We start from the raw sequence: 25,281 nt of genomic DNA, 5'->3' as shown, positions 1-25,281 counted from the left end.
ATGACATTTCTTTTTTAACGTTTATTTATTTTTGAGACAGAGAGAGACAGAGCATGAATGGGGGAGGGTCAGAGAGAGGGAGACACAGAGTCTGAAACAGGCTCCAGGCTCTGAGCTGTCAGCACAGAGCCCAACGCGGGGCTCGAACTCACGGACCGCGAGATCATGACCTGAGCCGAAGTCGGCCGCTCAATCGACTGAGCCACCCAAGCGCCCCCCCAATGCCATTTCTGTTCGTAGACAAAGATATGTTGTCTAATTTGGCATCGCTGCTGATAGAAAATAAATTATCTGGAAATATTGATTATAACGTATTTAGCGATTTTACTGAAAGAAAAAATAAATTTCAATAAATTTCAATATACAAAATAAATTTCAATAAATATACAATACAAATATATATAATACAGAATTCCACGTGTCTTTATAAGTTCTTCAAATATTGCCAAGCCAAAATAGAACATGCAGGCTCCTGTAATAACGATCAATTCAGTTGTCTTTGTTTTGCTAACTTTCATCTGTATAAAAACACATTTCTCAGTTTTGTATTATGAAGGTATACTTTTCAGAGCAGAGAGACAATTATTTGGCAGATTATGATAACTTAAATATTTGGACATGAGGAACAATGCTCTGGCTGTGCTCTGGCCGGGGTCTCACAAGTGATAGAAGCAAACCCACCATCCAAAAGTAAGGAAGCCAGCTCACAGTGAACCTGGCCACAGCCCTGTGGGGTGTACCCTTGATGCCCCCCAGGACTGGAGACACACCCACGTGACCTCACTCTCCTCCCTCCCCGGATCAGGATCCTGCCCCTGCTCCCATGTCAATCCATCACTCCGGGAAGAGCAGGGAGTGACCAGTGCTCCGTCCAGGGAGGGCGGGGGGCAGGGGGGACGGGCCCCTAGGTCCTACAGGAGGGCTTGTGCCCGGCTTTGCTACAGGAAGCCTAACTCTAAGTAACACCGCCTGATTTTGGTGTCTTCCCCCCCCCAAAATTGGTTTTATGAAGCAAGTCATGAATCAGACAGCATCTTATCCAGCAAGTAGAGAGATGCTCCCCCTTCTCTGCCTTTGGAAACAAAATCCACCAGTTTGTATGGAGAAATATTGCCTCTTGCTGGCCCTGAATAATTATGTTTCTACAGAGACGACAGGTTAATAAAGGCCAGTGGCAGGCTGTGTGCCTGGAAACCCAGATTGCAGCTATCACCCCTGGACTCTGAAGAAGCCTTTTCCACCTGGAGTCCTTATGGGGGTCACCACCCACACTCACTCTTCTCAGATGCAAACTCCCTCTCTCGGGTCTCCCGGGTCTCACCCTCATCCCAGCTTGTGTTGTCCAAGATGCACTGGTAACCACTTTATCACAGTAATTATGCTCCAGTGAAACACCAGGGCCAGCAGCCACTCTGCATCTGAACAGGGAATATAGGGAAACGAATCGTCACGCTGGAAGGCAGACATGGGAGGGAGAGACTGCGTGGTGCCTCAATGGGCCCAGGACCCCGAAGCCTGCTTTGAGCTCCAGAAACTGGGAGAGGCGGGAAGGATCCTTCCCTAGAGCCTTCAGAGGGGGCACAACCCGTCCACACCTTGACTTTGGACTTCTGGCCTCCAGAGTTGTGAGGGAATAAATGTCTGCTCTTTCAAACCAAAAACACATCAGTACCAGGGGCCAGTGACACGCAGTGAATGACATGAAGTTTGAGGCCGGCGTGAACCAAAGTGTCACCTCAGCTGAGATCCGTTGGCCAGTTCAGGCCTTGTAAGAATGTGCTCAGCTCAGGCCACTGAAAACATATTTCAAATAAAGGAAGGAAAAAAAAGAGGAGGACTATGTGTCCATCATAATTCACCTTAAATTTGAATTCTGTGAAATGCACATCAACAAAAGCATTTCCTGGCTTTTTCTTCTGAATTTGCTAAGCTGCCTGATGACCATGGATAAAGGGGATCCCACAGAGGGAAACGTACTGGAGCTGATTGTTAATTTGGGGGAATATTGTGAGCCCTTTCTCAACACAGCCACTATTAAATATTAAATATGTGTACAACAATATAAATGTACCTAATGCCACTGAACTGTATACTTAAAAATGGCTAAAATGGTAAGTTTTTGTTAAGTATGCATTAACACAATAAAACATTTTTAATCAAGGGGTGCCTGGGTGGCTCAGTCACTTAAGCTGCCAACTTTGGCCCAGGTCATGATCTCACGGTTTGAGCCCTGAGTCAGGCTCTGTGCTAACAACTCAGAGCCTGGAGCCTGCTTCGGATTCTGTGTCGTCCCTCCCCCCCCCCCTCTGCTTCTCTTCCACTCGTGCTCACTCTCTCTCTCAAAAATAAACATTTAAAAATGTTTTCTTAATTTTTAATCAAGAAAAAAATATAACCTGGGGCACCTGAATAGCTCAGTCAGTTATGCCTCCAACTCATGGTTTCTGCTCAGGTCATGATCTCAAAATTCATGAGTTTGAGCCCCATATGGGGTTCCACACTGCTAACTGTGTGGAGCCTAATGAGATTCTCTCTCTCTCCCTCTCTCTCTGCCCTTCCCCCCAGCACTGTAAATAAATAAATACATACATACATAAACCTAAAAAAAAAGAAAAATATAACCTTACAATAAATTATATTAAAAAGGAAGAAAGCTCGTCTCTGCCTACATAGTTTACCAGGTATTACTATTATCTATGCTCTTGACGTTATTTATGCTGTTGCATCTGCATGGTGGGAATAACGTAGAAGCACCTGCCGCTGTGCATTTCTTCTTGGCTCAAATTCAGTGACTTCACATCGGGAGTCGTATTAGTCTGCTCGGGCTGCCATGATGAAATGCCACAGACCGGGTGACTTAAATAGCAGGAATTTCTCTCAGTTCTGGAGTGCGGGAAGTCCAAGATCAAGGTTTGGCAGGGTAGGTTGTGTCCTGAGGTCACCGCCTGTAGCTCGTAGGCGGCGCCATCTTGCTATGTGTTCACAAGGCCTTCCCTCAGCAGGTGCGTGTGGAGACAGAGACAGCAGCACTCTGACGTCACTTTCTGTAAGGACACTAGTCCTATAGGATCAGCCCTCCACCCCCATGACTCATTAACCTTGGTTATTTCCTTAGGGGCCCCACCTCTGAATACAGCCCTACTGGTGCTTAGGGCTTCAACATGTGAATTTGGGGGGTCCAGTGGGGATGCAAACATTTGCACACCACACAGAGGTAGCTAACTCCATACTGTGGGAGTTCTTGCACCATGGAAACTGGCAAATGCTATGAATCGGGGCTTCTGGAGAGCTGTTTGTGACACAGAGGGGAAGGGCGACAAGGGTCACCTCTGAGAGTATCCTTCCTCCTCCCTCAAGCTGGGAGCACAGCAAGGTCAGGAGTCAGCCGGTGCCTCCCAGTCCGCAGCCCTCTGCTCTCACCTCTGAGAGGCTCTGTTGGCATTTGTCACATTGATCAGGAGCTGGAATGCAGCCAGCGGCCATGAGGAGGAGGCTGACAGGTGAGGAAGTCTCGGTCACATGACAAATGAAACTTGTGAATGTGACAGTGGCAGACTCCACAGAAGGCAGCCCCTGGGTCAGACTGCTGGGCAAATGCCTTCCCTTCCCCGAGCCTCAGTCTTCTCATCTGTAAAGTGGGGATAACAGCTACCTCCCTTAGAGGGTCTGGGGGAGGACAGAATGGGGTAAGACAGAAAACACTGCACACTGACTGGAAAGCTACATGGATCGTCATCACCTGACACCCACCTCTGTGTTCTTTCCATTCACACCAGTCGGCACTGACTGACCCGTGCACTATGCCAGGTGCCAAGGACCCAAAGCTCCATGCCCCGGTCAGTCCTCAAGCATGTCCCTGGGTAGCAGGAAGACAACACAGAAAAGGGAACCCTTGGGTGCTGATGTGGCCCAGAGGACTGTTGACGGTTGTCACTGCATGGGGAAGTGGGGGGAGCAGAGGCACAGACCCAACACCACAGCAGGTATTCAGTGGCAATGTGACCTTAAGTGATGTCCACAACCTTACTCAGGAGCTCAGTTTCCTCTTGTAAAATGAGGACCATAACAGACCCTGCCTACGGGGAGAGTTAACTCCTACTTTAAAATGTAATTTTAGGGGCATCTGGGTGGCTCAGATGGTTAAGCTGCCGACTTCAGCTCAGATCATGATCTCGCGGTTCCTGAGTTCGAGCCCTGCTTCTGGCTCTGTGCTGACAGCTCAGAGCCTGGAGCCTGCTTCAGATTCTTTGTCTCTCTCTCTCTCTGCCCCTCCCCTGCTGGCCCTCTCTCTCCTTCTTTCAAAATAAATAAACATTTAACATATATATATATGTGTGTGTGTGTGTGTGTGTGTGTGTGTGTGTATACATATATATACATACATATATATATATATATAATTTTATTTGGATTTGTTTGAATCAGATATGATAAGACACAAAGACACAGAAATTACTGTCATGAGGTAAGAATTTATACTCACTGATCCCTAGATCCCAGAGGCATGGAATCTCATGCAGGGCTGCATCGGGAGACACCAAGGTCGGTCAGGAAGCAGAGGAAGTGAAGGGAAAACACGGGCAGGAGCCTTTATCTAGTGTCTGTGGAAAAGACAAGGCAAAGCAGGTTAAGCTGGTTTAAGATTGGCCAGTGGGAATAATTTCATCGGATTCTGCAGATTAGGGGCTGCCCTGGGGAGAATGGGGTAGAGGAATATTGCCCTCCTGGAGCAGAAGAGCCAGATGGAAGAGGTGGTTTGGAGTACAGGCTCTGGACTGGGCTCTGGACTGGTTGGTTTGCATATGAAAGGTGTGCTCCTGGGCAAGTCTTTGCCATCTCTAGGAACTGGCCAGCACTGAGAGGGGCAGTCTCTCCCTGGTCAGTGAGGCTCCACCTGTCAAAGCATCAAGAATACAGCAAATAAGCAAAACACCCAGCACCCAGTAAGTGGGAGATGTCATCCCCACCTGTTTCAGCATTGACTTTGTGGCCTCCCTCTCCTTGCTTCACACGGGTGAGTCTTCCCTTCCCAGCTGGGTCCTAATTCCTGGAGGGCTCACTGCCTGCCTGCCCCCAACCAGGGCAGGAGAAACCCTCTCTGGGCCCCCGTCCTCTGGATAGAAAACAGGAGGAAGTAAATAAACACAGTGCTGTTATCAGCAGTGGCACCAGGCAGTTCACGGGGAAGCGTAGAGACTGTGCCCTGTTCTCCTTCAGAGAACTATTGTCATCTTCCTGTTTCACCTCACGCTCACATCCCGTTGCCTTTGTTTGCTCAGACTTTGACAAGTGGCCTGATGAATGAAGCGCTAATGAAGCGCTAGGAAGGGCTGTGGGAGGAAAGGAGGCAATAATTTGGGAAGCACCAAGCTTACAAGGTGCACAAACCTGAGAGTGGTCCAAACTACTCCAGACCTGCCCAGTGGAGGGAACTAGAGTGAGGTGACCCCTCTGAGCTGTAGTTTCGTCCTCTGTCGGGTAGAATACAATTCCTCTGTCTCACAGGATTGCTATGAAAAGTAAAAACACACAGGGGGAGTCCTCAAAGTCAGTGTCCTTGCCCCACAGCCGCAGTTCTCAAACTTCAGCAGGTAGAGTGGGGCCTGAGAATTAGCATTTCCACAAGTTCCTAGGTGAGGCTGATGCAACTGGTCAACACTGTGATACCTATGAGGGTTATGGCTAGGATATACAGTAGGCGTATGGTTAGCATTTTAAAGAATAGCCAAAATAGTTGTACTGGTTTAGATTCCCATCAGTAGTATGAGAGTTCCAGCTGCTCCACATCCTTGCCAACCGCTAGTATGGTTGGTCTTTCGATTTTGGCCATTTTGCGGATATATGATGGTATGCCATTGTGGTTTTCATTTCCGTTTCCCTAATGACTAATGATGTCACACATCTCTTCATGTGCTGCTATCTGTATATCTCCTTCAATGAAGAATCCATCTAATCCAGTCTTCAGCTCACCTTTAAAATCGAGATTTTGGGGTCATCTGGGTGGCTCAGTCGGTTGAACGTCCGACTTCGGCTCAGGTCACGATCTCGCGGTCCGTGAGTTCGAGCCCCGCGTGGAGCTCTGTGCTCACAGCTCAGACCCCGGAGCCTGTTTCAAATTCTGTGTCTCCCTCTCTCTCTGCCCCTCCCCTGCTCATGGTCTGTCTCTCTGTCTCTGAGAAATGAACAAACCTTAAAAAAAATTTTTTTAATTGAGATTTTGTTTCATCAAATTGAAGGTTTTCTGTCAGTTATGTGATTTGAAAATATTTTGTCCCAGTCCATAGCTTTTATTTGTCATTTTCTTGATAGTATCTCTTGAAGAACAGAATTTTTAGTTTTGATAAACTGCAATTTATTAGTATATTCTTTTATGGATCATGCTTTTGTTGTTGAATCTAAGCAATCTTTGCCTAGCCCAAGGTCACATTTACTCCTGTGTTTTTTCTAGAGTTATATAATTTTAGGCCTTATATTTTTTAGTTTATTTATTTATTTTGAGAGAGAGCATGCATGCATGAGCAGGGGTGGGGCAGAGAGAGAGAGGGAGAGAAAGAATCCCAAGCAGGCTCCATGCTGTCAGTGCAGAGCCCAACATGGGGCTCAGTCTCACGAACTGTGAGATCATGACCTGAGCCAATATCAACAGTCTGATGCTTAACAGAATGTGCCACCCAGGTACCCCGTAGGTCTTAAATTTAAACCCATCATTCGTTTTCAGTTAATTTTTGTATTTTTTGTATTTGTATTTTTGTATATTTTGTATTTCAGTTATTTTTGTAAATTTTTTTTGTATTTATATTTTTGTATATTTTGTATTTCAGTTATTTTTGTAAATTTTGTCAGTGCAGAGCCCAACATGGGGCTCAATCTCACGAACTGTGAGATCATGACCTGAGCCAATATCAACAGTCTGACGCTTAACGGAATGTGCCACCCAGGCACCCCATAGGTCTTAAATTTAAACCTATCATTCGTTCTCAGTTAATTTTTGTATAATGGATCAAGGTATGGTGTTTTGTGTGTTGTTGTGGGCTTTTGTGGGTTTTTTTCTGTTTGTTTTGTTTGGTTTGTTTTTGCATATGGAGGTCTAGTAGTTTTAGTACATTTGTTTAAAAGACTATCATTTCATGGGGTGCCTGGGTGGCTCAGTCAGTTGAGTGACTGACTTCGGCTCAGGTCATGACCTTGCAGTTCGTGAGTTCTGGCCCCGCGTCGGGCTCTGTGCTGATGGCTCAGAGCCTAGAGCCTGCCTTGGATTCTGTGTCTCCCTCTCCCTGCCCCTTCCCCACTCATGCTGGGTCTCTCTCTGTCTCTCAAAAATGAATAAACGTTTAAAAAAAGTTTGTTTTTAGGGGCGCCTGGGTGGCGCAGTCGGTTAAGCGTCTGACTTCAACCAGGTCATGATCTCGCGGTCCGTGAGTTCGAGCCCCGCGTCAGGCTCTGGGCTGATGGCTCAGAGCCTGGAGCCTGTTTCCGATTCTGTGTCTCCCTCTCTCTCTGCCCCTCCCCCGTTCATGCTCTGTCTCTCTCTGTCCCAAAAATAAATAAACGTTGAAAAAAAAAATTTAAAAAAAAATTTTTTTTAAAGACTATCACATTTCCACTGAATTACCTTTGCACCTTTGTGGGGAATTAATTGACCATATATGTCTACGTCTATTTCTGTATTCTGTTCTTTCCATTTATCTAGTTGTCCATCTCGATTACAAGTGCTTTATAATAAGTCCTGATGTCGAATAGCAGAAATCTTCCACTTTGTTTTCATTTTCAAAGTTGTTTTGGTTGGCCTCGGTCCTTGAACTGCTTTGGGAAATTTTTTTTAATGTTTGTTTGTTTGTTTGTTTTATTTTTTAAATTTGAGAGAGAGAGAGATGTGGGAGGGGAAGGGGGGGGGGGGAGAGAGAGAATCCCAAGCAGGCTCTGCACCGTCAGTGCAGAGCCCTGTGTGGGGCTCGAACTCGTGAACCCTGAGATCATGACCTGAGCTGAAACCAAAAGTTGGATGCTTAACCAACTGAGCCACCCAGGCACGCCTATTTATTCATTGAGGGAGAGAAAAAGAGAGAGAGAGTGCACAAGCAAGGGAGAGGCAGAGAAAGGGAGGGAGAGAGAGAATCCTAAGTAGGCTCCACGCTGTCAGTGCAGAACCCAAAGCAGGGCTTGATTCCATGAAGCCTGCGAGCATGACCTAAGCCAAGATCAAGAGTCAGACGCTTAACTGACTGAGCCACCCAGGCGCCCCACTTTAGGAATTTCAGAATTGACTTGTTAGTTTTGGCAAAAAAGCCTACTGGGATTTTGGTTAAGATTGTGTTAAAGCTACAGATTAGTTTGGGGAAACTTGACATCTTAATAGTATTGAGTCCTCTCATAGAAGAATTTATTAGTCTTCTTCAATTTCTCTCAGCAAATTTTGTGGTTATCAATGTACAGATCTTGCCATATTTACTCCTAAGTATTTCATACTGGTGATGTTATTATAAATGTTTTTTTTTTCAATTTCCAATTCTTTGTTATTAGCATATAAAACACAATAAGATTTCTGTATATTGCTCTTGTATCCTGGAAACTTGCTTAAGTCACTTGTAACTCTATTAGCTCTTTTGAATTTTTTTTTAATGTTTTTATTTATTTTTGAGACAGAGAGAGACAGAGCATGAGCAGGGGAGGGGCAGAAAGAGAGGAAGTCACAGAATCCAAAGCAGGCTCCAGGCTCTGAGCTGTCAGCACAGAGCCCGACACGGGGCTCGAACTCACGGACTGTGAGATCACGACCTGAGCTGAAGTCGGATGCTTAACCGACTGAGCCACCCAGGTGCCCTCTATTAGCTCTTTTGTAGATTCCACTGGATTTTCTACATAACCAGTCAAGTTGTCTATAAATAAGGACAGTTCTTACTTCTTCCTTTTCAATCTGGATGCATTTTGTATTGATTGTTGTACATGCAAGATTTTAATTGGAGAGGTGACTGAGTGATGACACAGAGCTAATGCCATTGAAGGAAATTTTCTATAATTTTTATTTCCTAAGAGAAGGGAAAATGCCATGTCATTAGAGGGCCACCTGGAAACACTAGACGAGGTAGAGGCAAGAACAAGTGGAAAGCATAGACCACAGACTTTATCGTGTTTTCACCAGGCAAGACGTGGCAAAGAAGGGGAAACAGTTTAGGATTGGTGGGCTTTGGGCTACAACTGCTATCGCTAGTTGCCTGGAATCCAGCACAGGGTTGACTCAGGGCAGAAGAAATATTGGCCTGGTGTGTGAAAGTTAGATAAAGGAAGTGGTTTAGAGTATGGGCCCCATGGGTTAGTTTGCATATGAGAGACTTGCTCCTAGGAAAGCCCTTTGCAAGTTCTAAGAATAGGCTAGCCTTGGGAGGAGCCATCTCTTCCCAGTCAGCAAGGCCACAAGTGCCAGAGCATCAAGAATGCAGACAATTAAAAAAAAAAAAAAAAAAGTTAATACAATTGCCATCTGTAAATACAGATTCTCAGAAAACACAGAACAATTTTACCTATTTGTCTTGCCTTATTGCATGCGCTAGAATGTCCATCACAATGAATGGGGGCAGTGAGAGCAGACCTCTTTGCCTTACTCCTGATCTTGGGGGGAAAAGAGGAGCAGAGTGAGGTGCCATGGATGGGGAAGGGACTGGAACAGTGACAGATGTGGCCAATGAAGAAGGGAGAACAGAAACTTAATAGAACTTGGAGGAAGATCTAAGGCCGTATTCTCAAATTGTGATCCACAGCTCATAGTCCTCACTCTGTCCCTGCTTCTGATCACACTCCTGATCCCTCCCCCACAGCCACCCCCTGGGCTAAAAAGCTGCATTTAGGCTCTGCCCATCCAGGACAGGGAGGATGCTACCTGGACAGGGAGGATGAACAAACACAAAGACCACACACCATCTGTGAGCAGAAATCATGTCTCCTAATTTCAAGTGTCATAGGGATCCTACTGGGGCCAGGGGCTTGAACATGGCATGGAATGTGCAGCTTGCACATAGGGAGATCGTATATGGGAGAGGCAGGGCCTGAGGCACCCGGGTGACAGGTACTCTGCCAAAGTGACCCAGAGCCTGTTGAGTAAACATGGCACGCTGCCCAACAGAAGGGGCTGGGGCACCCCCTAGTGGGGTCCAGCCCCCTCCTTGGGTGACCTGGAAAAGAAGAGACTGTCCAGCCAGGTTCCACAGCCAGGGAGATAAGGTGGGAATAAAATTCAGGTGTCACCCCTCAGACAGGGCAGGCCACCCTCTAGAGGAACTGCCAAAAAGGCAGTCGGTCCTTTGTCCTCTCTTCTGTCCACCTTTCCAGCTGTCACCATTCACCTAAACGTCTTTCACAGCCCTTTGGACTCCATGACATTAAGGCTGCTTCCTGATGGTGCCTCAGTTTCCTGATGGTGAAAATAGAAAAACAACAAATCCACCACCCAATGTTGTAGGGCTGAAAATGAGGCAATGGATGTTTAGGGCCTGGCTCAGAGAAGGGGATTCCATGAAAATGCAGAACCTGTCTCCTGGGGCCTGGGAGGAGGTATAAGAAATGCAGACACAGGGACAGGGCAGGGACTGCCTGGAAGGCCCTGGGAGAAGCGTGGGGGAAAATTAGGACTGAGGAAGCAACTGAGAAAGGAAGCTGGTCTTCTTGCTTTGGCCTCCAGAAGATGGGGCCACTTCCTGTGATGAAATCATGTTCTCCAATCCCCACCATCCACTGAGTAAGCCAATGCCAACCTCATTCTGGGGAGGGAGGGAGCTGAGCCTCCTAAAACCAGCACAGAGAGTCACCAATGGTCTCAGCCCCAGTATCTTGTCCCCACCCACCAGCAGTCACAGGCTGGCAGTGCCCTCGATTGGAGATGGTCCAGGGACCATCCTGAGGGTGACTCATTACTACTCTGGGCCTTATTTCCCCCCCTGGTCAAGGAAGGCCCCCAATTAGCCAGGGCTGTCACAGCTGTGGAGGGAATGACCTAAGGAGCATTATAAAAATACAGCCTCGTGAGGCTTACCCTCCAGAAGGGAGCGAGGCCCAAGGTTGTGTGGTGCAACTTGGTGGGAGCATCCAGAAGGAGCAGAAGGTTCTGTGGACTCAGCGAGACTGGAGTTTGAGTCCTGGACCTGCCTCGAAAGTCACGTGACCTGAGGCAGGGCTTCTCTGAGCCCTTGATCTCCTCATCTGTGGAGTGGAGGACAGAGGGGCCTGCCGATCCAGTCTTGCCTCCTGTGGGTCAAGGCATGGGCTCCAGAAGGCCCACCCTCACCTCTTAACCCCAGGGATGTTGTGAGACTGCACAAAAGGAGCTGACCAGGGGAGGGAAGGAGCCTGGTAGGCCTGGGTCCTGGGCAGGGGAACCCCTGCTGGGAGGGAGAGCGGCCAGGTGCAAGTTGGGTGTCCTTGGTGCCTGGTTCTGGGGTCGAGGCCATCTGATCACCAGTGGGTCCCTCCTCCTTCCTCTGGGGAGGTGTTAGCTGGGCAGAGACTCATGGCTGCCTGTCCTCTGGCTGGAAAAGCCAAAGCTGGTTCTGCTGCAGCCCCTTCACCTGGACGACAGACAGAGGCCAGAAGACGCACAGAGAGCCAGTGAGAAGGTGAGGTGGAGAGACAGAGACTGACTCCTGAGGAGAGGTGGCCAGGAGCTGAGATGGAAGAGGAGAGGCCACAGATGGCCAAGGTCAGAACCATGGCCCTCCATGTGAAGAAAGAAGTTGGGGGCCTTTCTCACGGCTCCTGTGCACTGACCACAAAGGAGGCACTTTTGCAATGTAGAAAAAAAAGAAACCAGATTGATAAAGGAAGTGCTGGGTACTCCGGGGGCCCGCGAGTTTGGGGAAGCTCACCCTCCGTTGCTCTTCCGAAGGAACCTGATCCACGCTTTCCACGTTCCTCTGGACTCCCCGAGGAGGCACCTCTGTAGGGCCTGCCCTCTGGCCTTGACAGAGCTGCTTGGCTTCTCCTCTCCTGGGAGGAGAGTGAGGCAATGGGTCCGTCCCTGCTGCTGTCCCTGCTGCTGCTGCCGGCATCTCTGCAGGCTGGTGAGTGTCCAGGACACCCTGGCTCTGTCCCGAGGGCCAGGAGTCCCCAGGAAGGGCTGTGGCTGGGCAGCTGGAGAAGGGGTCTGCTGGGGTAGCCGGCCAGGCCTCCCAGCTCCAGCGGGCTGGTCCCACGGTGCCAGGTCCTCCCCAACCCTTCACCCTCCTCCCTACCCCAAACCCGGCAAGGGGGACACCCAGGCCAGAGGGCCAGTCCTGCCATCTGTCACACTTGGTGTGCTCTGTGAGCGAGGGTGCCAGAAGGTCTGGGGTCATCGTCCTCATCTCTCCCAGTGGCTCAAAGTCTCTCCTCTCTCTCCTCCAGGCAGCTCAAAAGAATGCAATCCAAACACTGACTTTGGGGTCAACCAACCAGCGTCTCTCTCAGCCCCCGAGGGTGGTTCCACCTGCATCTCTTTCTCCTACTTCCACTGCTGGGAGTTAGCCAAGGATCCCAGACTGAGTATAGCCGTCAGACGGAGAGACTTCCATGGAGAGGTCATCTACAACAGTACCCAGCGTTTTATCCATAAGGATTACAAGAACCGGATCTCCCTGGACTTGAGAGAGGGTCAGAACTCCGGCACCCTGTGTATACAGAACCTGCGGAAAGAAGATGAGACTAGGTACTTTTGCCAGGTCCGAGTGGAAACGCTAAGAGACGGCAAACAGGTGTGGCAGTCCATCCCAGGGACCAAACTCACCATTACCAACGGTGAGTCCAGCTGCCCGGCAGCCACCACACCCACCCTGCAGGGTGCCCTCATCCCCCAGGCCTGGCCCAGGCCCCAATCTTCCTGCTTACCCCTTCTCTCAAACTCCTCTCCCCACCCTTCTCCCCTCCCCAGGCCTCTGCCAACTTTACTCTTTCTCCTGGATCTCCCCAAACCTGGGCTGCCTTCCTTGCCCATCCCCCTCACTGCCCCCTCCGGAGCCAGTCCCCACCCCGCTCCCCCAGCCTCAGCACCTTCCAGGCTGCCCAGGAATCCTCCCTTCTTGCTTCAAGCTGGGCCTCCAGTCTTGCCTCCCTCCCCTCACCCCACGCTGTCCAGGTGGACTTGACTTCTTCAGGGCGTGGTCTGCCTTCCCTTTGTCCTGTGTTCCTGTGAGTAGCCCCTGCCAGCCCCCAGTCTTGTGTCTCCCCACAGTCGCGGGCTCAACCCAGCATACACAGCAGGTACCCAATCATGACCCAAGACCCCTGGCCCCTGGCCACGCCCCATTACCTCTTTTCCCAGTCCCCCCTGCGTCCTTCTCCTGCTCTGCTCCTCAGAACCTGGCCCACGATGCTCCCTGCCCCAGCCCCTTCCCTCCTCTCCTTTCCCATCCCCCTCTTCCCCTGCCTCCATCCTCTTTACCCTCCTTGCCTCCCCCCACCCCTGGTCCCCACCTCTGCCTGCACCGTCCCCATTGTCCACTCCGATCTTGCTCCTCCATCCTGGCCTTTGAGACATGCCATCTACAGCAGAAATATGGCGGCTGCCGCTTACCACGCACTATGTCAGGTTGAACAACTAGGTGTACGTCACCCTGGTTAACAACCTTCCCCGAGACCCCACAGTAACAGTAGGCACTGCTCTTATCTTCCTGTTACAGATAGGGAAACTGAGGCTCAAAGAGCCTAAACGCCTGCCCAGAGCCACACTCATGGCGCACGCAGGACTTGAACCCCGTTTAACCCCCGAGCCTCCACTCTTAACCTAGTAGCTGCTCAGCTTCACAGCTGACCTGATCCTATTGTTGTCTTCACCTATTTTAACCCAGGAACGGGATGTGTTACAGCAGCAGATCTTCCCATGTTACCCAGCAGGCCTTGGGAACTTGAACCTAGGTTTGTCAGTCTCCAGAGCGGTTGGGGAGGGAGCCCTTCCTAGGAGCAGGCACTAGGGGATGCACTGTCTGTAGAATATTATCTGTAGAAATATTCCTTAAAAACTAAAAACCCCAGGTCTGCTCTTTATAATCACTTGCACTGACAATTCTAACAATGTATCACTGCTCCTGGGTGGAAGGACACTCTCTGTGCCCCCACCCTTGGTAAACCACTGTCCCATCTGGCCACCGTGCTGGTTTCAGAGCAAATAGAAAGTGGCTCACAACCTGAATTTAGCAAGACAGCGTTGGATTTCTATTTCTGGCACCTCCTCCATATTCCCTTAAATGGCCTTTTTTGAGAGGTTTCCCTCTCCCCAGACCCCTCGTCCTCCTTCCTGATCCTCCTAACTTTCCTCATTTCTCAGTTCGGTCACATTTACTATGAATTTTTCATCAATAAATTAATTTTTCTTAAAAAAATTTTTTTTTTAATGTTTATTTCGTTTTGAGAGAGAGAGAGCGTAAGCAGGGGAGGGGCAGAGAGAGAGGGAAACACAGAATCTGAAGCAGGCTGCAGGCTGTGAGCTGTCAGCACAGAGCCCCATATGGGGCTCGAACTCATGAACCGAGAGATCATGACCTGAACCAAAGTTGGAAGGTTAACTGACTGAGCCACTCAGGCACCCCAATAAATTAATTTTTCAATTAATACAATTAATTGGATATTCATGCTCATATTAAAAAATATAGGGGGGCGCCTGGGGGGCGCAGTCGGTTAAGCGTCCGATTTCAGCCAGGTCACGATCTCGCGGTCCGTGAGTTCGAGCCCCACGTCAGGCTCTGGGCTGATGGCTCAGAGCCTGGAGCCTGTTTCCGATTCTGTGTCTCCCTCTCTTTCTGCCCCTCGCCCGTTCATGCTCTGTCTCTCTCTGTCCCAAAAATAAATAAACGTTGGAAAAAAAGATTTAAAAAAATATATAGGAAAGTAATAAAAATAAATGTGTTTTTAATGTTTATTTATTTATTTTGAGATAAAGAGTGTGAGCGGGGAAGGGGCAGAGAGAAGGAGAAAGAGAACCCTGAGTAAGTTCCACCCTCAGCATGGAGTCCGACATGGCGCTTGATCTCAGGACCGACCATGACATCCTGACCTGAGCTGAAATTAAGAGTGTGAGGCTTAAGTGACTGAGTCACCCAATGCCCCCAGTTATGCCTTTTTAAAAAAGGCTGCAGGGCGTCCCCTTTCAGTAATGTATCATAATGTACTTATTCAGTTTCCTATTTAAAGACATTTAGGTTGGGGGTGCCTGGGTGGCTCAGCCAGGTGAGGGTCCAACTTCGGTTCAGGCCATGACCTCAGGGTTCGTGGTTTGAGCCCTGTGTCAGGCTGTGTTCTGACAGTGTGGAGCCTGTTTGGGATTCTCTTCCTCTCCCTCACTCTCTGCCCCTCCCCCACTCACACCTTTTCTCTCTCTCTCTCTCTCTCAAAAATAAATAAAGTTTAAAAAAAAAAAGACATTTAGGTTGTTGACACAACACAAAGCTGCAAAGAACACCCTTAAACACAGGCCTTTGAAGACTTGTCCAGTATTTCCACAGGATAAATTCCTACCACTGAAATTACTGGGTCAAAGGGCATGCCTGGGCATTTTGCATTTTGATAGATATTCCCAAATGCAATGCCAACCTATCCATTTTCCTGTAGTGCCAATACTGGGTGGGTCCCTCTACTTGGATCAGTGAAAACAAGCAAGTAAACAACACCCCCAATGGCTTATTTTAATCTGCATTTTTAAAAAGTATTGAGAATAACCTCAGCATTCTCATATTACAAGATTTAGATTTGCAAAGTGATATAGGATTGCAAAATTTGGGGCACCAGGGTGGCTCAGCTGGTTGAGCTTCCACATTTTGATTTGGACTTAGGTCACGATCCCAGGGTCTTGGGATCTAGCCCTGCGTTGAGCCCCATATCAGACTTCATGCTGAGTGTGGAACCTGCTTAAGAGTTTCTCTCTCTCTCTCTCTCTCTCTCTCTCTCTCTCTCTCTCTCTCAAATAAAAAAATTTGAGGGGGGCCAGGGTGGCTCAATGGGGTAAGCATCTGACTCTTGGTTTCGGCTCAAGTCATGATCTCACGGTTTCCTGAGTTCAAGCCCCACATCAGGCTCTGTGCTGACAGTGTGGAGCCTCCATGGGATTTTCTCTCTCTCTTCCTCTCCCTCTGCCCCTCCCCCACTCACTCTGTCTTTGTCTGTCTCAAAATAAATAAACTTAAAATATTTTTTTTAATTTAAAAAATTTTTAAAAAGAGTTTCAAAATTTTCCATTTCTCTGTGTTCTGAAACCTTCTGTTTAGGAATTATCTGTTCCTTGACTTTTTCCAAGAGTTTACCCATAAAACTTCCTGAGCTTAGAATCTTTATAAAAGGGAATTAATAGTGTTCTTAATTTCATCTCTGACTAGTCATGAGTTAAAGTTTTTATGCTATTTCTTAAACATATATTTTTAACATTTATTTATTTATTTTATTTATTTATTTTTGAGAGACAGAGCATGAGCAGGGGAGGGCAGACAGAGAGGGAGATATAGGATCCGAAGCAGCTCCAGGCTCTGAGCTGTCAGCACAGAGCCCGACATGGGGCTCACACTCACAAACCGCAAGATCATGACCTGAGCCAAAGTCAGACGCTTAACCAACTAAGCCACCCAGGCACCCCCCCCATCTTAAACATACTTTTAAAATGTTTTGTTTGTTTTATAAAATCATCCACTTCCGAGAGGTTTTTAGATTTATCAGTCTATAGTGGAACATACACTAACTCATAGTTTCAACACTTTTTTGTTGTTAGGTTTGGAAAAATTTCATCTGTTTGCCTGTTTGTTTTTTCCCTAAATAACCACTGCCCATATTTATTACACCTAATGCCGTCCTGTTTCCCATAAATTTACTCCTACATAGCTTCTCATTACATTCTTCCTCTGTTTCCTTCTCAGAGAAGACCAGCTTCTCTCTGTTTTTGGTATTTTTTTCTTTGGGAACTATTTCATTCATTTAAAAAATGTTGGGGCGCCTGGGTGGCGCAGTCGGTTAAGCGTCCGACTTCAGCCAGGTCACGATCTCGCAGTCCGTGAGTTCGAGCCCCGCGTCAGGCTCTGGGCTGATGGCTCAGAGCCTGGAGCCTGTTTCTGATTCTGTGTCTCCCTCTCTCTCTGCCCCTCCCCCGTTCATGCTCTGTCTCTCTCTGTCCCAAAAATAAATAAACGTTGAAAAAAAAAAATTTTTTTTAAAAATGTCTCCATATTTAAAATAATGGAAGTATTTAATGCTATAAATTTAACTTTGAGTGTAGCTTTAGCGTTTATATGCATTAATATTGTTTTTATATTATCTAGCATGGCAGTTTCTTTGATTAAGTAATTATGTTATCTCCTATATGTTTCTTTGATTAAGTAATTTTTAATTTTTTTAATGTTTATTTTTGAGAGAGAGAGAGAGAATGAGCGGGGGAGTGACAGAGGGAGAGGGAGACACAGAATCCGAAGCAGGCTCCAGGCTCTGAGCTGTCAGCACAAAGCCCAACGCCGGGCTCGAACCCACGAACCGTGAGATCATGACCTGAGCTGAAGTCTGACGCTTAACAAACTGAGCCACCCAGGCGCCCCTGATTAAGAAATTTTTTAATTTTTAAATTCTCAACTGAGGAATGGTATTTTACCCTTTTACTCTTCATTTCTAATAAGAGTGAATAATGAATTTGGTCCACACTAACCTGAAGATTTTATTCAAATGGGATTTTTTTCCTTTGGATTTGATCAATTTTTTAATGGTCCATTAAAAGAAGGTACAATCTGTTTGTAAGTCTTAAATATTAATTTAGCCTTAAAAATACATTCCAGGGGGCGCCTAGGTGGCCCAGTCGGTTAAACGTCCGACTTCAGCCAGGTCACGATCTCGCGGTCCGTGAGTTCGAGCCCCGCGTCAGGCTCTGGGCTGATGGCTCAGAGCCTGGAGCCTGTTTCCAATTCTGTGTCTCCCTCTCTTTCTGCCCCTCGCCCGTTCATGCTCTGTCTCTCTCTGTCCCAAAAATAAATAAAAACGTTGAAAAAAAAATTAAAAAAAAAAAATACATTCCAGGAGCGCCTGGGTGGCTCAGTCGGTTGTGTCTGACTTTGGCGCAGGTCATGATTTCATGGCTCGTGAGTTTGAGCCCCGTGTTGGGCTCTGTGCTGACAGCTCAGAGCCTGGAGACTTCCTTGGATTCTGTTTTTCCCTCTCTCTGACCCTCCCCTGCTCGTACTCTGTCTCTCTCTCTCTCCCTCAAAAATAAATAAAACATTAAAAAAAAATTTTAATACATTCCAATATAAATTAGAGGTGCTTTACAGATGTTTTCTCATTGATTAGAACAATCCTGAAAAAGGACAAATACTGTTTGATTTCACTTGTAAGAGGTAGGTCCCTAGAGCAGTCAAAATCATAGACAGACTAAAACATGGTGTCTCTTCGATCAGATGGGGGCTCCCGAATGTGGGGGGATGATCAGTGGAAGTATGTGGCCCAGGCAAGTGAAAGGATTCACCCAAGGCAGAACAAAGGTGACAGAAGTTTTATTGACTACAGTGAAAGGGAGCAGCAGACAGGATAGAAGAAGAAAAGTTGTCTGCAGCAAGGCAACAGGTAGGAGCTGTTTTAAAAGCGGGGAAGATGAGGAGGTGTGATGATACATGGAATTTTCCCTTTTTTTGGTCATTGTGCCTGGTTGTATGTAGCCCATTGGTCAGTTAGGGCCTATGGATATTTTGAGGTCACCTGATGGGTCTGTCTGGATTCAGCCAGGGAGTCCATGTGGGTCATTTTGCCTTGATCAGTTTCCATTTATCAAGCCTGTTGTCTAAAAGCAGCATCTACAGAACAGTGGATGCCAGTGGTGGGGCCAGGGGGTGAGGAGTGTCTAACGGATACACAGAGTTTCATTTTGGGAAAATTAAAAACTTCTGGAGAAGGATAGCAGTGATAATTGTACAAGAACATGAAGAAATTTAATGCCACTTAACTGTACACTTACATATGGCTAAAATGGTAAGTCTTGTTATGTATATTTTACAATAAAAAGTATTTTTTGTTCCTGTGGATTTAGTGATCCCTGTTTGTCAGGGATGAAATGAGGTTCTGAGGTCACACCACTGATCAGAGGTAGAGTCAGGATTTAAACTGAGTGATGTGGATTCATCACCCCCACCCTGTGTGAGAGCTTCAGAGAGTTGCTCCCCACCCCCAATATTCCCCACACTAGGGAACAAGATTTAAGTTTCATCCAGATACCTCCAGGCCTCTGAGGGGGAATCTGCTAAATTCTCGTGTCTTCTCAGCTGCCCAGATGACCACAATCACCAAGGGCCCTACCACCACTGTCACCACCACCACAAGGGACATGAATATGGAAACCATGGTCAAGGTCGCACTGCCCATTGCTGTGTTCAAAACTGCAATTTTGGGACTGGTTGTCTACCTCTGGTGGAAGAGAAGCAAAGGTAAGTTTTTCTGGGCCATGCTCCCCACCAACCTTCCCAACTGGAGTGATTCTCAGAACCCACCCACCTCAGAATGACCGCAGGTGCAGGTTAGAAAATGCAGATCCCTGCAGGTATCTAGGTCTGGGTTTGGGAATCTGCATTTCTCAAGGTCTTATCAAGTGGTGTCCGTGTGTGATCCAGTTTGAGAACCACTGCTCCAGACTAATCCCTCCCCACAAATCTGATCATTTTATAGTTTTTGTCTCTTAACTTAATCATTTCCCATCAATTCTTACCTTTTGGTTCGTGGGGAGGGGACGGTCAGCCTTGGGAAGAGTAAGAAGAGAGCAGAAGGGAAAGGAAGTTGGTTCAGCTCAGCAAGCGTTGGTTGAAGGCCTATCTTCCAGGGTCTGGCTTATAATTTTTTTTTTAATACTCATTTAATTTTGAGAGAGAAACAGCACAAGTGGGGAAGAGGCAGAGAGAGAGGGAGACACAGAATCCAAAGCAGGCTCCAGGCTCCAAGCTGTCAGCACAGAGCCCGATGCAGGGCTTGAACTCACAAACCATGAGATCATAACCTGAGCCACAGTCAGATTCTTAACCAACTGAGCCACCCAGGCACCCCCCAGGGTCTGGCTTACAATTGGAGACACAAATGTAAATAAAGGGTAGGTCCTGCTTTCAAGGAACTCAGTGGAAGAGGGAGAGGAAAGGGGGTGACTACCTCATTTGGAAAGAACTGTGGTAGTCTAGGACATTGGAGGGGAATCACAGAGAGCTTCCCATAGGAAGTGACACTACAAAAAGTCTCAAAGAGTATAAGAGAATTAGCCAGGCAAGTGGTGAGGGTGGTGAAGACATCACTGTCCACGCAGGTACGGGAAAGCAGTGGGGGAACTCTAAGCAGCTCCGTGCTGTGGAGGAGGCTGGAGATGGGAGAAGAGAACCTCGTAAATCACACCCAAGAGCCTCTGCTCCCAGAGGCAACATGAAACAGTTCACCATGCAGATACATAAGTATGGGGTAGAGGTGCCAGAGGTGGGCCAGGCCAATCTAATGCAGTGGCAGTGTGGGTGGAGGGATAGAGCCAGACCCTGGAAGAGTTCAAGAGAGAAAACCGGTAAGGCTTGGTGATCAGGCTGGTGTAGGGGCAAGGGAGTGGGAAGAACTTGGGTGAAACCACCAAGCAAATTAGAGAACACAGGAGTTCAAAGACCATGTTGTGGGGAGAACAATGCTTCTTTAGCTTGAGACATGTTAGACATACCTGTGTGGCATCTGAGCAGAGATGTTCATCAGAAATTTGAGTGTATGCATTTACACCTAAAAGGACAGGGCTAAGGGTACCTGGGTGGCTCAATCAGCTGATCGTCCCACTCTTGGTTTCAGCTTAGGTCATGGTCTCGGGGTTGTGGGTTCAAGCCCTGTGTTGGGTTCTGCACTGAGCATGGAGGCTGCTTAAGATTCTCTCCCTCGGGGCGCCTGGGTGGCTCAGTGGGTTAAGCAGCTGACTTCGGCTCAGGTCATGATCTCGCGGTCCGTGAGTTCGAGCCCCACGTCGGGCTCTGTGCTGACAGCTCAGAGCCTGGAGCCTGTTTCAGATTCTGTATCTCCCTCTCTCTCTCTGACCCTCCCCCGTTCATGCTCTGTCTCTCTCTCTCTGTCTCAAAAGTAAATAAACGTGAAAAAAAAATTAAAAAAAAAAAAGATTCTCTCTCTCTCTCTCTCTCTCTCTTTCTCTCTCTCTCTTTCTCTCTCTCTCTCCCTCTGCCCCTCCCACACCTAAAATAAAAAAAACTTTTTTTATTTAAAAAAAAAAAAAGAGGACAGGGCTAGAGGCATTAATTATTTACACCCCAACACCCTCCAATACTGATTTGAAATTCCTCTAGAGAAAGATTTCAGTGAGAGGAGATTAGCCCTATCAGATATTAAAGCACAGAAGTGAGCAGCATAGAATCTAGACCGCCTGCACTCAAATCCTGGCTGGGGAAACTCTGGTGCAGTGGTTGTATTACTCTGTGCCTCAACTTACTCATCGGTAAAATGAGAATAATAATAGTACTCACCCTGGGGGTTGTCATGACAATTAAATGTAATTCATTGAGAACAGATCCTGGTACAGAATAAGGACTATGTGAGCACTAGCACTTGTAATTATTAAGCTGCAATAATTAAAATGATTCGATGCTGTCATATTCATACACAGATAAACCAATGTATTAAAAGAGAAAAGCCCGAATATAGGCAGGACAAAATAGGTCAAAATATATTCAGGAATTTAGTAGGTTAAAAACTGGCATTTCTAATCAATGGGGAAAGATGAGTAATTCAATACATGGTGAGGGAACAATTGAGCAGCCATCTGAGAAAATGTTATCTCATAATTTGCACCAAAATAAATTCCATGGAGATCAATCAAAGAGTTAAATGGGGGGTGGACGGCATAGGGGGGAGGGGAAGAACCCTAGCATCAGAATAAAGCATGTGAGACTATTTTATAACCATGGAGTAGAGGTGATCTCCCTAAATATAACATAAAACCTAAGAGCCATGAATAAAAATATTGATAAACTCAAATATATAAATTGTTTTTAATTCTGTAGAGGAAAAATCACAGTGGTTGTCTCTAGAGTGAGGATGAGGGTTGGAGACAAAGAAAAACATGACATAGTCACTGAGGATATAGAAGACAGTATTTATTTTTTTTTTTAATTTTTTTTTTCAACATTTATTTATTTTTGGGACAGAGAGAGACAGAGCATGAACGGGGGAGGGGCAGAGAGAGAGGAAGACACAGAATCGGAAACAGGCTCCAGGCTCTGAGCCATCAGCCCAGAGCCTGACGCAGGGCTCGAACTCACGGCCGCAAGATCGTGACCTGGCTGAAGTCGGACGCTTAACCGACTGCGCCACCCAGGCGCCCCTAGAAGACAGTATTTAAGGATTCAACTCAGATGAGAAGCCATAAACTCTGTAAAGGCATCGCCTCATGTTTTTCCTCATGCAGGTTAGAACCCTCTGGGATTTGTTCATTAGGAGTTACGTTCACCTGCTGGCACCAGAGACCAAAAGTAACAGGGCTTAAATAAGACTGAGTTTATTGTTTTCCCTCATATAAAAGGATGAGGAAGCAGATAGCAGAGGACACTGTCCTTAGGCACTCAGGCTTCTATCTTCCTGCTCACTGTTACGGCTACTGGCTTTTATCCTGAAGGTTGCCTCATGATCCAAGATGGCTGCTCAGACTCCAGCCATTATTTCTGAATCCAGACAGGAAACAGGAGGAAGGAAGAAAGGAAAAAAAAAAAAAAAAAAAAAGACTATGCCACAGCTGTCTGTCCTCATTTAAAAAAATTTTTTTTCAATGTTTACTTATTTTTGGGACAGAGAGAGATAGAGCATGAACAGGGGAGGGGCAGAGAGAGAGGGAGACACAGAATTGGAAACAGGCTCCAGGCTCCGAGCCATCAGCCCAGAGCCCGACGCGGGGCTCGAACTCCTGGACCGCGAGATAGTGACCTGGCTGAAGTCGGACGCTTAACCGACTGCGCCACCCAGGTGCCCCTATCTGTCCTCATTTTAAAGAGTCTTCCTGAAAACCCTACCCACAACTTCCCCTTGAATCTTACTGGCTAGGATGTACTATGTCCCACATCTGTCAGTAGGGCAGCACACTGCCACCCCAAATAAAATCAAGGTTCTGTAGCTGAATAAGAAGAAATGAATGGATATTAGGTAAGCTAATAGCATTCTCTGCCATCAGCCACATCCAGAATTAGAGCTGTGTCACCTAAGTGTGGCATAAGGACAGAGGAACACAGGCGGTCAAGGAGCTAGTGAAAGGGCAGGAGTAGAGAGTAGAGGATCATCAGGGAGTTTGGACAGCCCAAAAGAAAGTGGATTATCAGAGGGTCAAAACAAAGATATACCAAACAGGCTGATGGTAAAAGAGAGCTGGAAGGAAAGAAAGTTGTAGCATAAAAATGATGCTGGCACTTAATATTTCAGAGTTCTCAATCCCAGGGATAAAAAGGAGTCCAGGGTATGGCTGAATGGAGTGGAGGTCACTAGAGTTGGGGGGACATAGGAGTCCCGTGTGTTCAGAGGGCTGTCCCTGTCGATGATGGGACCTCCCAGGATAGTGTTGGGTGGTGGAGGGGATGTCTGTGAACCAGGGGCTGATCCTTGGGAAACGCTGTAGACAGACTCAGAAGGACAGGAGGGGAGATGGTGGCAGGGGGACATCAGAGGTTTCAGTGGCAGAGGATGGAGAGGAACTGGCTGCAGCACAGACACCCATTCCAGGCCTGAGGTTCGGCAGGGGGAGGGAGGGAGGGGAAACAGCTGCCACTCCCCTTCCGCTCTCTACCGCCTTTTCCTTCTTTCTCCCCCAGGATGAAGTGCAGGATGACAGCAGCATCCTCTATGCCTCCTTCACCCTCTCCAGCTCCTCCCTGCACCCCTCCCAAGGAGAGCCCGCAGGAGACCTTGTACTCTATCGGAAAGGCCCAGTGAGCAGGACTGAATGGGGACTCCCTGAGACTAAGCTGCACAGAAGGTCACAGCTTCTAGTAATAACCCTGGACAGACACAGACAAAAGCCAGTGGGTGTGGAAGGCCACCAAGGACCAGAGAGAAACAGAGCCATCTGCTTCCATTCCCTCTTCAACTTCCCAGCCCTTGCCCACAAAAATAAAAGTACTAGTAGGATTTGCCTGAAGGCACCTAAGGAGAAACTGATGGCATCTTCTGTCTCTTCCTTCTCGCCAAAAATGAGCTGTGAAAGTAGCTCACACCCAAGATCCCTCCTCCAGGGCTGGTGTTCAGTGACTGCCTTCAGGCCAGGTGGGGGACACCAAACACTGGCAGCCAGCCCAGAGCCCAGACTCTGCCCCCTTATCTAACCATTCTACTTCTGCTACCATAACATGTACCGCGTTAAGTGCATCACTCACATAAGCATCGCCAACAACCTTATACAGTCCTGGATGCACTCACTGGAGGCGTGAAGAGAAGACCCAGAATGGTTAGTGCTTTTCTCAAAGCCACACACCTAGTAAGTGGCTGAGCCAGGTCTGAACCCAGACCTGCCCTTCTCGACGGCCTCCTCCCAGGACTTGGGTCTCACTGCCTTCCCAGATCCCTATACTGTGCCGGCCTCCCACCAGAAACAGGGACATGCCACAGGGACCGGGGTGGAGGGGGCGAGGAGAGAAGCCAAGGGAAGCATGTGGTTAGAGACAAATGGAACCACTTAAGCCAGTAACCTGTTTTATTAACACATAAACTGCAGAGCCGTGACTTTAGCCAATTGGCCTGTAGCCGAGGAACGAACCCCACACTTAGTAGCTTCTCAGGGACCCTCTGAGGGGCTCTCTCTGCTGCTCCTGTGGAAGCGGGTGAGGCAGGAGCACACAGCTATTCCTCAAAGAAGGTCGTGGTGAACTCCCCAGGGTCATCTCCACACTGTGGCTCCTCCAGCTGCTCCGGCTCTTCTCCAACATCTTCAAGGAGTTGCTCCAGGTCCAGGTCACTGGAGGCTTCATTGTCATGGAGGACACTTCCAGCCTCCTGAGGACACTTGGAGCTTTCTTTCCCCACCATGGGACAGGCCCCAAGATGGGCTGGTGGGGGCAGGCCCTTTGGCTGCATCCTGGCTTATTTGTCCTCAGACAGGCTGGTTCCTGCAGCCTTGCTTCGGGGAGCTTCCCGTTATTCAGCTTGTTATGTTTTTCTCCCTCCTACAGCTTTGATCCATCAACTCCCATACCACCCTGGGATCCCGGCCCCAAAGCCCTCTGGCAAGACACCTGGAGCTTCATATAGGAAGAGGTGAACAGGAGGGCTCTGAGTGGCACCCCTTTGTTCGCAGAGTGCACAGGATACTGGAACTTCTCC

General features: G+C 47.8%; 1 protein-coding gene across 1 annotated transcript; it reads left to right on the top strand.

Annotated features, from left to right (window-relative positions):
• Nucleotides 1-11,581: 11,581 nt before the first annotated feature.
• Nucleotides 11,582-24,123, top strand: LOC125153909 (paired immunoglobulin-like type 2 receptor beta). The gene is made up of 4 exons (XM_047837380.1): nt 11,582-12,047; nt 12,370-12,759; nt 19,233-19,394; nt 23,778-24,123. Exons 1-4 carry the CDS (start codon nt 11,993-11,995, stop codon nt 23,780-23,782), a joined length of 612 nt encoding a protein of 203 aa, XP_047693336.1. The 5' UTR covers nt 11,582-11,992; the 3' UTR covers nt 23,783-24,123.
• Nucleotides 24,124-25,281: the final 1,158 nt, after the last annotated feature.

Source organism: Prionailurus viverrinus, chromosome E3 (genome assembly GCF_022837055.1).
Source record: "Prionailurus viverrinus isolate Anna chromosome E3, UM_Priviv_1.0, whole genome shotgun sequence".
In the NCBI taxonomy this organism is placed as follows: domain Eukaryota; kingdom Metazoa; phylum Chordata; class Mammalia; order Carnivora; family Felidae; genus Prionailurus; species Prionailurus viverrinus.
This window is presented reverse-complemented; position numbering and strand designations above follow the sequence as displayed.